We start from the raw sequence: 12,669 nt of genomic DNA on the forward strand, positions 1-12,669 counted from the left end.
TTGGGAGCTGAGTTTGCGAGATGGTCTCGCTAAACTAGTATAATGTGGTTTTGCACCACCAGAGGGAGAACTCGAATTACACTGTAGACCAGACCAAAGCGGATTAGACCGGAATGTGGGTCATTCAGTCCAGTGTTTTGAAACGTAGGAAATGGTCAAGTGGAAAGCGCATCGAAATTAAAAAGTGTCCCTAATAGCGCTTTTCTTCTGAATTATGACTCACACAGCTGTTGAAAATATTAATTTCGAGATTGTTTAAACTTGAAGTTGTAAACAATGGAAGCGCTTTGGACCAAGAAAATCGAAGGTGAGTAATTTGTTTTTCCTGTCTGTTTTCCCCTTTTTGTAAAATACAACACAACAAATCAGCATGTTAAAGTGTAAGCAATTTAATGAATTCAAGTAATTTTAATTTGCACGATTATCACGTAACTTCCTTTTAAATGAAAGCACATCTGATGTTCTAATAATGTATTTTGATTCATTTAAATTTTAAGGATTTTCAAAACAAAATGCAATTACAAGATATGCAATTACAAGATATTTAAATCCAGACTATAAGGTCAAAGCTGTTTAATATGAAAAGCATATGCTGCCTCTCATTGCATGTGTTTCCTATTTGTCTTGTTTTTAATTATCAGACCCTCTTTCATTGATGAGTTTCATCATTCCACCATCAAGGTTACTGTCTGCAGCCATGTGGCAGGTGACTGAACAGAGACAGGTAAAGCACTATGGGATGCTGGAGGAGTTTGTAACCTTGGTGACAGAGACTCTGCCAGAGCTTCTGAATTACAATCAAAGAACTCAGCTGATATTTGGCTTAAGAGCAAGGGTAAGAAACATCACGGTACATGAAAACAGCTAATATTTAGGAACCACCATGTTAAAGATTGGGCTTTCCACAAGATTGTCGGTTTCGGTATTATATCGCTTTATTTTTCACAGCGTCTTTTGGAGTTGTGTCGTGGTAAATATCAGGTTGACCTGGAAGATATTCAGCCTCACCTGGATCGAATCCATGCTCCTCGTGTCATCAGTGCAATCAATGAGGTCAAGTCATGTTTAGAACCCATTTGGAGGTTTTTGAAACATCACATTTGTGCTTGAATTAAAATGTAAGCACATATTTAATAGACTTTATACATTACAGGTGGTTGATGAAGACATGGAGGAATCTGAGGCCTGTTTCTTGGACCTCATTCGGACCCTTATTAGCAACCCTGAAGAGAGAGAGAATTTCTTCCAGGTTACAAACACATAAACATGCTCACAGCATTTGTTTTTTCTGTTTTTGTTTCTGTGCCATGAAATTAATTAACTTTTTCCCCAACCCTGTGTAAATAATAGAACATTTTCCCAGAAGAATACGGCCCCAAGTTTGACAAAAACCTACAGACACTTATGGAAGACTTCCTCTTGCAGTTTGATCGGATGATGTCAGTCCCAGACCTTTCACAGGTATGTCAATAAATATGTAAAGCAACTGAACACTATTATTGTATTACTAATGCTACCGTTGGTCTGGTTGTGTTCCTCAGACCGTCTCTTGGCTCAGGACCTGCCCGTCGCTTCTGGAGCAATGCCTTCATTCAGTTTCGGTCCCAAAGCAGATGAAGACCCTTCTTGAACATCACAGAGCTAATGGAAATCTTCAGGACAATGGTAGCAGTTTTTAACCTTAAATTACGCCATATCCATGTGAAAAGCTATATTAGATGCTTCTATGTTGTGTGAATACAAGATGCAGTTTTGACTCTCTCAGTCCTTGTTTGTTAAGATGGCTTATACAATCAAAATGACAAAAGAACAGTTTCACCAACGAAATCCGAATTACAAAGGGATAGTTTCACTAAGCATAACCATTTGGGAGGTCTTAAATATATAGTTCACCCAAAAATGAAATCCAATCCAAGATGTAGATGAGTTTGTTTCTTCATGGGAACAGATTTGGAGAAATTTAGCATTTCATCACTTGCTCACCAATGGATCCTCTGCAGTGAATGGGTGCCGTCAGAATGAGAGTCCAAACAGATGATTAAAAACATCACAATTATCCACAAGTAATCCACACCACTCCAGTTCATCAGTTAAAGTCTTGAAAAGTGGAAAGCTGTGCGTTTGTTTGAAACACTTCCATTATTATGACGTTTTTAAGTTTAAACCATTGCATCTGGCCAAAATACCAGTCCATAATCTATAATAACATTTCCTAGTTGTCATCATATATAACTATTCTGCAACTTAACCACAACCTAAGTACTCTTCAGCAAAATGGTAACCACAAAAACGTCAACAACAGAAACTCTTTTAAATATGCTACATAAGTACACATTAAAAAATGCAATTAAAAAGGCGTAAAAAACAATTAATTAACATTTACTTAATTAAACTAGCAGAAAATAACATTATGCTACACAAACACCTTCAATTAATTATTCTCCCCACAAGCATCTGACAAGTGTTTGTAAGGATGATCTTTAATTTGATGTTTAATTAGTCTTTTTGTCTATTTTACTTTCTCTGTTGCAGAGTATGTTCACTCTGCTTATAACAGCTGTACATTTTCATCTCAGTCTCTCCCTCCACTGGTTCGAGTCGTCATTTCCAGCAATCACTCAGAATCTGGTGACCCGTCTGAATCAGTAGCCGATTTAGATGGTCAAGACAAAGATGAATACCACACTTCAAAAAACGTGTCTGATCCCGATACGCTCGGCTGGATGGCTAAAAAGAGAAAATTCAAAGTAGAGATAGAGGAGAGAGAGGATGAAGAGGATGACGATGATCAGAACTGGCCAATCACAGGTGCCGGATCTAGTAGAAAGATTAATGGTTACGTTGATAGCTCTCTTGGTGAAGAGCTGAATCCGACACACACCAAAAAAAACTCCAAAAAATCCTTTAAAAGGAAAAGAGACGACAGTGCAGACGTGTCCAGAGAGTTCACATTTATCGATCATTTGGGTGCATACACAGGTCAGTTCATTGTAATTATATTTGTTTTGATTACTTACTATAATATAAGCAACTGAGCAGATTTAAACTCTTTTCTGCTTTATTTACTCAGAAGAGTCTTCCTACCAGACCTCTGATGCTTCAAAAGTCCCTTGGTCAGAGGAGGAAACTCTCTGCCTCATTGACATATGGGGGAAAGACGGCGTCCAGCGGAGTCTAAAAGACTGTGCCCGCAACCGACACATATTCAACCTCATCTCTAAGAAGATGTTCGAGAGAGGCTTTACCAGAACGGCAGAGCAGTGTCACACCAGGATAAAACGCCTGAAAATGAGCTTTCGACAATGCCATGAAAACATGTGAGCTAAATCATAAATGCAGTTTCAGTCAACATGAAATAGACTTTCTTACTGAATATTATTGGTTTTATTGTTATTATTGGGAGTCATTTAATGTTGACTTTAAAGAAATATTTTAGGGCCATCAATTTTGCACCAAATAACTTTATGTATATAGTTAAAAAAGGATCCATCTTTTTAGACAAGACATTAATATGACACATAGTACACATGTAGTCAGTAAGATATATAAATGTATATATATATACATTTATATATTGTTATAATATATTGTTATAAATGCAGCCCTACTGACCCCAAACTTTTCAACAGCAGTGTATATGAATCTTTACAATGTGAAACTGATTTTTTTTCTAATAAAGCTGGTTTTCTTTCCTTTAATTGTAAGTGAACTGAATGTGTATTTTTTTGGCAGTGTGAAAGGAGAGAAACCGGAATGGAAGTTCTATAATGTGCTGGAGAAAATTCTGTGCCGTAAAGAATCTACAGAACAGGAAGACACTATTACTGACGTCAGCATTCCAGAAGAATCCTCAGGACAGCAGGCAGAAGACACTGATTGGGATGTTATTGGTCACGTCGGACTAGAGGGTACTCGTATTTTCTGGACATATTCTATGAACTATAAAAGACTTGATATATTGTTATTCAAATTTTCATGTACGGCTTCTCAAGGCACCAGGAATATCCCATGGACAGACCAGGAGACGCAAACCCTCATCAGGATCTGGGGAGAGGACAAAACCCAGCGAGAGCTGAGAGGGGTTCTCCAGAACGGACACATCTTTGCCATGATCTCAAAAAAGATGGCCGCTCACGGTTACATCCGAACAGCAGAGCAGTGTCAAAGTAGAGTGAAAAGACTGAAGCTGTGCTTCAAACAGTCTTACGAGAGTAAACAGTGAGCGCCCTAACATTTTTTGCATCATTGTCAAAAAAATTCAAACCCAACAAGCAAACCCATCTGACATGAGAATCTAGTGAATATAATTAATTGCACTGTTGTATTATTTTGAATAACTGAAAGTGCATTTCTTGATTCTTTTTGCAGCACTGAGGGCAAAGAACATGTAGAATTTAAATTCTATAAACAGATGGAGAGAATTATGGCTAATGAAGAGCCATGCTCATCACAGATCAAAGAGGAGGACTCAACGGACATTGAATATCAGGTGTACAAGTACCAGAAAATAGGTTTGTTCCTGTCATCCATGTAAACTATTGTTTTGTATTACTCTACTGTACAAAAGTTTGAGGTCAAAATTTTGAAAGAAATGTATTATTTTAATTAGAAAGGATGCATTAAATCAAAAGTGACAGTAAATACAGTTATAATGCTACAAAATATTTCTGTTTCAAATAAATGTGATTCTTATAGACTTTATATTTATCAAAAATCTTGAAAAAGTCTGTTTCCACAAAAATCTGAAGCAGCACAAGTGTTTTCAACATTGGTAATAATAAGAAATATTTCTTGAGCAGCATATTAGAATGATTTCTGAATGATCATGTGACACTGAGACTGGAGTAATGATGCTGAAAATTCAGCTTTGCATCACAGGAATAAATTGCATTTTAAAATATATTACAATAGAAAACAGTTTTTTTTAAATGGTAATAATATTTCACCGTTTTTACAGTATTTTTGATCAAAAACACTACTTTAAAAAATCATACCAACCCCAAACTTTTTTAAAATGAAACAGAGGACATGCTGCATAAATTGGTCTTCTAGCCATTTCATGTGTCATGTATGGGGTTTCATAAATTTTTAAGCATGACGTAATTGTCCAAAAGTGTCTAATACTTTTTGGGGTCACTATGTCATGTCCTCCTATCATCACCCAACACAGAAACAGCAATGAACTGCATGGACGATAGAAAGAAGGTCGCATGGTCCGATGGCGAGACAGTGATTCTCCTCCAGTTATGGGGCAATGAGCAAGTCCAGCAGAACCTTCAACGCTGCCCTCACAATGGACACATATACTCCGAGATCTCAGAGAAACTGAATGCCCACGGATACCTGCGCTCCGCTGAGCAGTGCCACACCAGAATCAAACGACTCAAAATCAGCTACAGGCAGTGCAGGGACAGCTTGAGGTCAGTGAACGTATTCAACGTGTTATGCAGCTTAAAATAAGATTGCAATTACATTAACACATTATTTATGAATATGGCTTGAGCACTAAATATAATCTTTAATGGTTTCTACATATAATTTCAGTGCATGTTTTTTCTGTGCAGCTCACCTGAAGCTGAACGTGTAGAATTCAAGTTCTATGATCTGATGGAAGATATTTTTCGAAGGAATGCTTCCTCCAAAGTGTCAGGAGATAACGAACCCAACAATAGCATCAAATCAGGTACTTTTATTAAACATCTAGTTAGTGTGCCAGATCTGAAATGTGTATTCTTTACTTTACGCTCAGGCCATCCAAGATGTTGATGAGTTTGTTTGTTCATGGAAACATTTGGAGAAATTTAGCATTACATCACTTGCTCACTAATGGATCCTCTGCAGTGAATGGGTGCCGTCAGAATGAGAGTTCAAACAGCTGATAAACACATCACAATAATCTACAAAGCAATCCACACCACTCCAGTCCATCAATTAACATCATGTGAAGCGAAATGCTGCCGTGGAGTGGTGTGGATTACTTGTTGATTATTGTGATGTTTTTATCAGCTGTTTGGACTCTCATTCTGACGGCACCCATTCACTGCAGAGGATTTATTGGTGAGCAAGTGATGTAATGCTACATTTCTCCAAATCTGTCTCATAATACATAAAATAAGGGTTATATATTACAGTATATTTGTTTTTGTCAAAACTTCAGCCCAAAAATCATTTTATAAATTGTAGTAATGGCTATTTTTGATACTCCAGTTAAAATAAAGTCTTTCCTTCTGTCAGACTCCCAGGATATCTGCGGCAGTTTAAACCAGACAACATCCTGGTCAGACTCTGAAACTGTAGCTCTAATAGACATATGGGTGGAAGATGAGGTGCAGGAAGCCCTGAGAGGATCCGACCATAACATCCACCTGTTTACTGATATAGCAGAGAGAATGAACAATCAGGGATTCTTAAAAACACCAGAGCAATGTAGATGGAAAATCAAGAACCTGACAAAGAATTTCCGACAGTGTTACGAAAGAAAAAAGTGAGATTATTTTTGCTTGATGACACTGGCTTTAACTTTTCATCCACTTTATTTTCTTTTTATCTGAGGTTTAATAATTTCTCCATATTGTTCTCATCTAGATGTGGCATAGAGAACGTAGATTGCAAGTACTATGATAAACTGGAGCAGGTTCTGGGTGATGATGAGGCCTTTTCCATGGTTGTCTATGATGAAGATGATAAAGATGCAGGTTTGTGACTTTGAAATTCATTCATTCATTTTGTTTTAGGTGAATCTCACGTCACATTTCACCCCAAAATAAAAATAAATAACATTTAGGACAATCAAGTCTCTTTTAGCTGTTTTACTTAAGATTTCTTGTTATAACTATTGATAATGATCATCATTACTGTAATTGATTGTTTTTTTTTTTTTCATCCACTCGTTCTCCCTCAGAATACCAGGAGGCAGCCATGGTAGCCGTATCTGAATCCGGCAGGAAGATGACCTGGTCGGACCGGGAGACGCAGGCCTTGCTGGACATTTGGGGCGATGACCGTGTGCAGCACAGCCTCATGTCCTGCCCCAAAAACAGGCACATATACAGATATATTTCAAAGAGAATGATGGCACTGGGTTTCAATCGAACAGGCGTGCAGTGCCATTCACGTGTGAAAAGACTCAAGTCCCAGTTTTACTATGATGGGTGAGTGAGAACCAGACTCAGCAGGCTTTAATACTGGTGTTAAAGATGTTAAAGTCTGTTAATGCATTGATGACCAGTTCTTAAAGGTTATGTTCAGAATACAATAATTGTGTACTGCTTTACTGCTCAGCAAACACTATAGGTCAAAAGTTTGGAATAATTAAGATTTCTCTTATGCTCAACAAAGCTGCATTTTTAAAAATTAAAAATACAGTAAAAACAGTAATATTGTGGAATATTATTACAATTTCAAATAACTGTTTTCATAGTAATATATTTTTAAAAAATGTCATTTATTCTTGTGACGGTAAAGCTGAATTTTCACCATCATTACTTGAGTTTTCAGTGTCACATGATCCTTCAGAAATCATTGTAATATGCTGCTCAAGAAACATTTCTTTTTAACAGCTAAATAAAATATTTGAGAAATACCCTCTAGATGATGCCGAAACCACCATGGCTCAGGAGCCAGAGGCAGTTGGGAGAAAAAAACACTAGCAGGTCTGCAAAAGCAGAGCTCAGGTGAATCTGAACTGTGAAAAAAAGAAGAAAAAAAATCAGATTTTAAAGGTGTGATTTCCACCAAGAAGAACAGAAAAAATAATGTGCACATATGACAGGGGCATCAAAATACAAATGGAGATTAAGGAGATTTTATTTTAACATAGAAAATGTTTCTACGTCACCTTTAATGTCAAATGTTAATTCAAATGTACTAGGAAATATATGGTTGAAGACATAAAAACACTTGTTGGTAATCAGCCACATTTTGCTACTGCACTTTTCCAGTCTGATTACGCTACACTAGTCTGGAGGGGGAGCGAGACCCATATTCTCCTGGATATCTGGGCTGAGGATTATAAACCACATCTGACTGAGGTACTTTCTGTCATGCGGACTGTGGAGGATGGCAAAAGGACACACACAAACCTTTAATCGGCTGAATTCCAAGCATGAACTTATCACTAAAAAATCCAACACTTCCACTATCAAGCAACAGAAATACAGAACCTTATTTGTTCAAGTTCTTTGTGCATCAAAATACAGCACACTGGCACTGTATTAAGCACATTTCTGTAAATCTGAAAGAATTTGCATAATGGTGCTGTTGCCATGTGGTCTCACATTTTCACAGGGTCAAGTTTAACACTGAACTTTAATTAGTCTCAGCTGCTTGGCGATTTGCCTAGTAAGTTGAGAACTTGCGTTAGTCCAGAAGCCAGAGGTGTACTGAATAATATGATCCTTACAACCATGGAACTGACTCAAATAACAGGAATTAGAAGAACGAAGTCTGAACTGAAGGAAAAGTCTTTCATTGTAACAAATTATAGAACATAATGGAATAACTGTGAGGAATTTAGTAAATCTTTTTCTTCCTGGTGCAAAATGATTTCTCCTCTGAGTGCATAATCTTTAAAAAAAAAAAAAAAAAACTTACAGAAATTGGATTTATATTGTATATTTGTATTATAAAAGGAAACAAATTTGTGCTACATGGGTAAAACACTGAAAAGAATTTCCTTTTTGTACATAAGCATTAGCTTTTCAAGTATATTTGCTAGATTTATCAAAATTGAATATATTCTTTATACAAATGTAAGTTACTGTTACACAGGATAATGCCAAAGCCCACTGCTCAAATCTCAATCTCTTTTTAAGAGTATATCCAATGTGTATTGGCATGAGCCAAATTAAGGATGAATTTCACATCCAGTCAGAATCGGTACAGGACATTTGTGTACAAAAACACACTGCATTATTCAGTGTTGGAGGAAAAGTGGACAATATTTTTGTTACAGTGAGTATATCCAATATGCTTCTAAATTTTTGAGGTGGACAACAAAGTTTTTTGAGAGGTTTTAAGCTCACATTGCTTTTGTTCTTAGGTATTTTACTGTGCAATAAACAGATTATTTATTGGTTTGTTTGTTGAAATGACTTGTCCAGCATGATTGAGATATCACAGTGACTAGGACAACAAGCCTTCTGGATTGAAGAAATCAATTGTTGTAAACCTTAAGGAATAGTTCACCCAAAAATGAAAATTTGCTGAAAATGTACTCACCCTCAGGCCATCCAAAATGTAGATGAGCATTTTGCTTTTTTCTTTCATTGGAACCAGTTTGGAGAAATTAGGCATTGCATCACTTGCTCACCAATGGATCCTCTGCAGTGAATGGGTGCCATCAGAATGAGTCCAAACAGCTGATAAAAACATCACAATAATCCACACCACTCCAGTCCATCAATGTCTTGTGAAGCAAAAATGTGTGTGTTTGTAAGAAACTAATCCATCAAGACCTTTTTAACTTCAAATTGAAATCTAATTTTAAATTTAAAGGCTAAAATAGAAATCCTTTATCCATAATATTACTGTCTCCACTGAAAAAGTAATCTCATCTGAATCAGGAATGTCAAAAATGTCTTTCCAATGAACAAATGTGTTTCCAATGTACAAGCAGATTTTCCATCATGACACTACTTATTGATGGACTGGACTGTGGATTACTTGAATTATTGTGATGTTTTTATCAGCTGTTTGGACTCTCATTCTGATGGCACCCATTCACTGCAGAGGATCCATTGGTGAGCAAATTTCTCCAAATCTGTTCCAAATTTCTCCAAAACTCAACTACATCTTGGATGGCCTGAGGGTAAATTTTGAACAAACTTTCAATTTCCGGTGAACTATTCCTTTAAATGCCACAAACTATGTAAAGTAAGAATTTATAAAGTATTTCCATATGTAATTTCAATTATGAGTTGCATAAAGTATGGTTTGGAAAACTAAATTATATTACCTTTTAAAGTAATGACTAGATAATCACATGTCAGCTGATCATTATTAAACCGCAAGATCCCTACATTCAATTAAGGGCTTTTGGGTTCTGGTTTCATGCAGCTACGTGTTTGGTCATAGGTCCTTCTACGATTTCCTCGTTCGCCCAAGTGAGTTCTCTCATGCTTCTTAAGAGGCCCAGCGAACTTGAAGCTCCTCCCACAATGAGAGCACTGCCACGGCCGCTCGCCCGTGTGGCTGAGCATGTGGTTCTTCAGGTGAGATGAGTGCTTGTACGTCTTCCCACATCTTTCACAAGTGAACGGCCTCTCGCCCGTGTGCACGCGCTCATGTCTCTTCATGTTCCCGATCTGAGAGAAGGCTTTTCCACAAATCTTACAGCGGAACGGACGTTCTCCGGTGTGTATGCGCAAGTGGCACCTCAGCATCTCAGGTCCCGCAAACGTCTTATTACAAAGGGTGCATGGGATCTTGAGTCGGGGTCTCTCATGGTTGCGCTGGTGCTTTTTCAAGTCGAACATATAGACGAAGGACTTGCCGCAGATGGAGCACAGATACTGGCGCTCACCTGCATGATAACCTTTGTGTCTTCGAAGGAGGCTGGCATAGATGAAACTCTTCCCGCATTGGTTACACTGGTACGAGCGCTCCATGGAGTGGTAGCGGACATGAATGGACAGCTTAAATGCAGTCGGGAAGCTTTTGTCGCAGTGAGGACACTGGTGCAGGTTCTCCGAGGTGTGGCATTCACAGTGAATCTTCAAGTATGAGCCTTGGGAGAAGCTTTTGCCACAGATGGTGCACTTGTGTGGTTTCTCACCAGTGTGCACACGGATGTGCTTGATGAGGTCTGCTTTCTTGCGAAAGGTCTTGATGCACTGCATGCATTTGAAAGGTCTGGTGAGGGAGTGCGTTTTGATGTGATTGGTCAAGAAGCTGAGGCACCTGAAGCTTTTGCCACAGTCTGAACACTGGAATGGCCGCTCGCCCGTGTGAGTGCGCATGTGATTCCTCAGCAGGCATTCGAAGCGAAACTCTTTGTGACACTCGGGACAGCTGTGTCTTTTCTCCTCCTGCGTTGTCTGGGACTCAGAAGGAGTGGCCGCTGCCTTTTTGGAAACTGTTGCTCGAGGTGGACTGCTCTTTCTATGGATGATGGACTTCACAGACGGTGGTCTTTCTATGACAGGAACGTAGATGGTCTCCTCCCTCACAATCTCAACAGGAGTTGGAGGCAAAACTGGTAGAGAGATGCCCTTTCCAGTTAATTCTGAGATCCACTGCTCTAAACTGCGTCCTCTAAAATGCTGTGCACCAATCTGATAAATTTGTTATTGATGATCTCACTTTCCACATCTTTACACTGCAACAAATTGAGAAAAAAAAAAAAAAAAAACGACACTGATAACTTGCTAAAACTGAATTTCTGTATATGGTTAGTGCAATTACAAAAACAACATTAATTACTTTATGTGTGAGATTTCGAAGAGAATCCAGATGTGCTTGAATGATCCACAGATCTGGCATTTTATCTTTCAGACAAAGCTCTAATATCACCTAAAAGAAAAAAAATCCCAAGTTACTTGTCTCAGACTGTGCAGTATTTCAAAAAATAATAATAAGTACATTAAATATTTTGCTTAATTATGACTACCTTTTTCCGCAGGTGAAAGATCAGTTTATTAACCAGACTCCGACTCATGATGTCTGGCACGGTCTCAGTCACCAGCACCACAAATTGCTCCAGCTTCCCATACTGTGTCACATTACGACGCTGAACCACCTGCCATAGAAACGCTGACATAAGCCTAAGAGGTGGCACAACCAGACGCAGTGCAGAGAGAGGGAGAGCTTGGGGGAGAAGAGGGGAAAAAACTGCAGATAAATATCAGAGTATAATATAAAAAGATCTTAATAATTCTGATAAACTTTATTAGGATGCATTAAATTGTAATTTTGATTTAAAAATTGAATTCTTGTTTTAACGAACTGAATGCACACACATCAATTTATAGGTAACACAATTTTTATAGACAATAACAAGAAGAAATCAGGCTTATAGTTGTGTTAACGCTAAGCAAGTTAACCTGTAACAGGTGGAGTGCAAAAGTTACATGGCTCAAAAATAATTTTATATATTCATTGCACATTAACCTTTACATGCATGCGAAGAACTTTAACTACTCTTAGATATTAAACACAAAGCAAAATAAATATTGTTTTAATGAGTAATTTTAAGTAATAATATGAATAGAGTTCTAATCTAACTAGATTATAAATGTATTCCAACTGTCATTATTTATCATGGACACTTTTTATAAAGGTTTTTCTAACAATACAGTTCCAATAATGGCAAAAGAACAAAATATGATTTTTTTTTTTTTTTTTTTTTACCGGGTCCTTTCTAAAAAATAATATAACAAAATGTGTTTTGAGTTGTGTGGTGTGTGTGTGTGTGTGTGTGAGCAACTTTAATAGGATTGGTTGTGCTAGCTTCACTCTCTTTGCATTTAGCTCACAAGCTAATTAAAACTCACCTGCCTCGCGACTCTCTACGTTAAGGAGTTCCATTATTTATGGTTAGAATAAATCGATATTTGTCTTTTAATCAAACTCTGAACGCATCGTGTCACAGAATTAAACCATAATAGCGGTTAAACGCACTGGCGAACGACTATCGTGAAGTTGACCGAAGCAACGAACAACAACGCTCAA

General features: G+C 37.6%; 1 protein-coding gene and 1 pseudogene across 1 annotated transcript; one reads left to right on the forward strand and one right to left on the reverse strand.

The window, feature by feature from the left end:
- The first annotated feature begins 125 nt into the window (after positions 1-125).
- On the forward strand, positions 126-7,155 carry LOC107711463 (uncharacterized). Its single transcript, XM_016516443.1, has 16 exons — positions 126-307; positions 642-835; positions 949-1,053; positions 1,154-1,249; positions 1,351-1,461; positions 1,542-1,665; positions 2,533-2,979; positions 3,071-3,317; positions 3,733-3,908; positions 3,993-4,218; positions 4,369-4,511; positions 5,171-5,420; positions 5,565-5,683; positions 6,235-6,484; positions 6,586-6,695; positions 6,902-7,155. Exons 1-16 carry the CDS (start codon positions 277-279, stop codon positions 7,153-7,155), a joined length of 2,883 nt encoding a protein of 960 aa, XP_016371929.1. The 5' UTR covers positions 126-276.
- Positions 7,156-9,755: 2,600 nt separating this feature from the next.
- Positions 9,756-12,568, reverse strand: LOC107711489 (zinc finger protein 135-like; annotated as a pseudogene).
- Positions 12,569-12,669: the final 101 nt, after the last annotated feature.

Source organism: Sinocyclocheilus rhinocerous, unplaced genomic scaffold, assembly GCF_001515625.1.
Source record: "Sinocyclocheilus rhinocerous isolate Xijiao unplaced genomic scaffold, SAMN03320098_v1.1 scaffold208, whole genome shotgun sequence".
Taxonomy (NCBI): domain Eukaryota; kingdom Metazoa; phylum Chordata; class Actinopteri; order Cypriniformes; family Cyprinidae; genus Sinocyclocheilus; species Sinocyclocheilus rhinocerous.

Excerpts from the sequence above, each read along its gene's own strand:
- LOC107711463 (XM_016516443.1), top strand. The coding sequence starts at position 277 with ATGGAAGCGCTTTGGACCAAGAAAATCGAAG. Across the intron at positions 1,054-1,153 it reads TCATCAGTGCAATCAATGAG|GTGGTTGATGAAGACATGGA; the intron begins GTCAAGTCATGT and ends TATACATTACAG. Across the intron at positions 4,219-4,368 it reads CAGTCTTACGAGAGTAAACA|CACTGAGGGCAAAGAACATG; the intron begins GTGAGCGCCCTA and ends TTCTTTTTGCAG.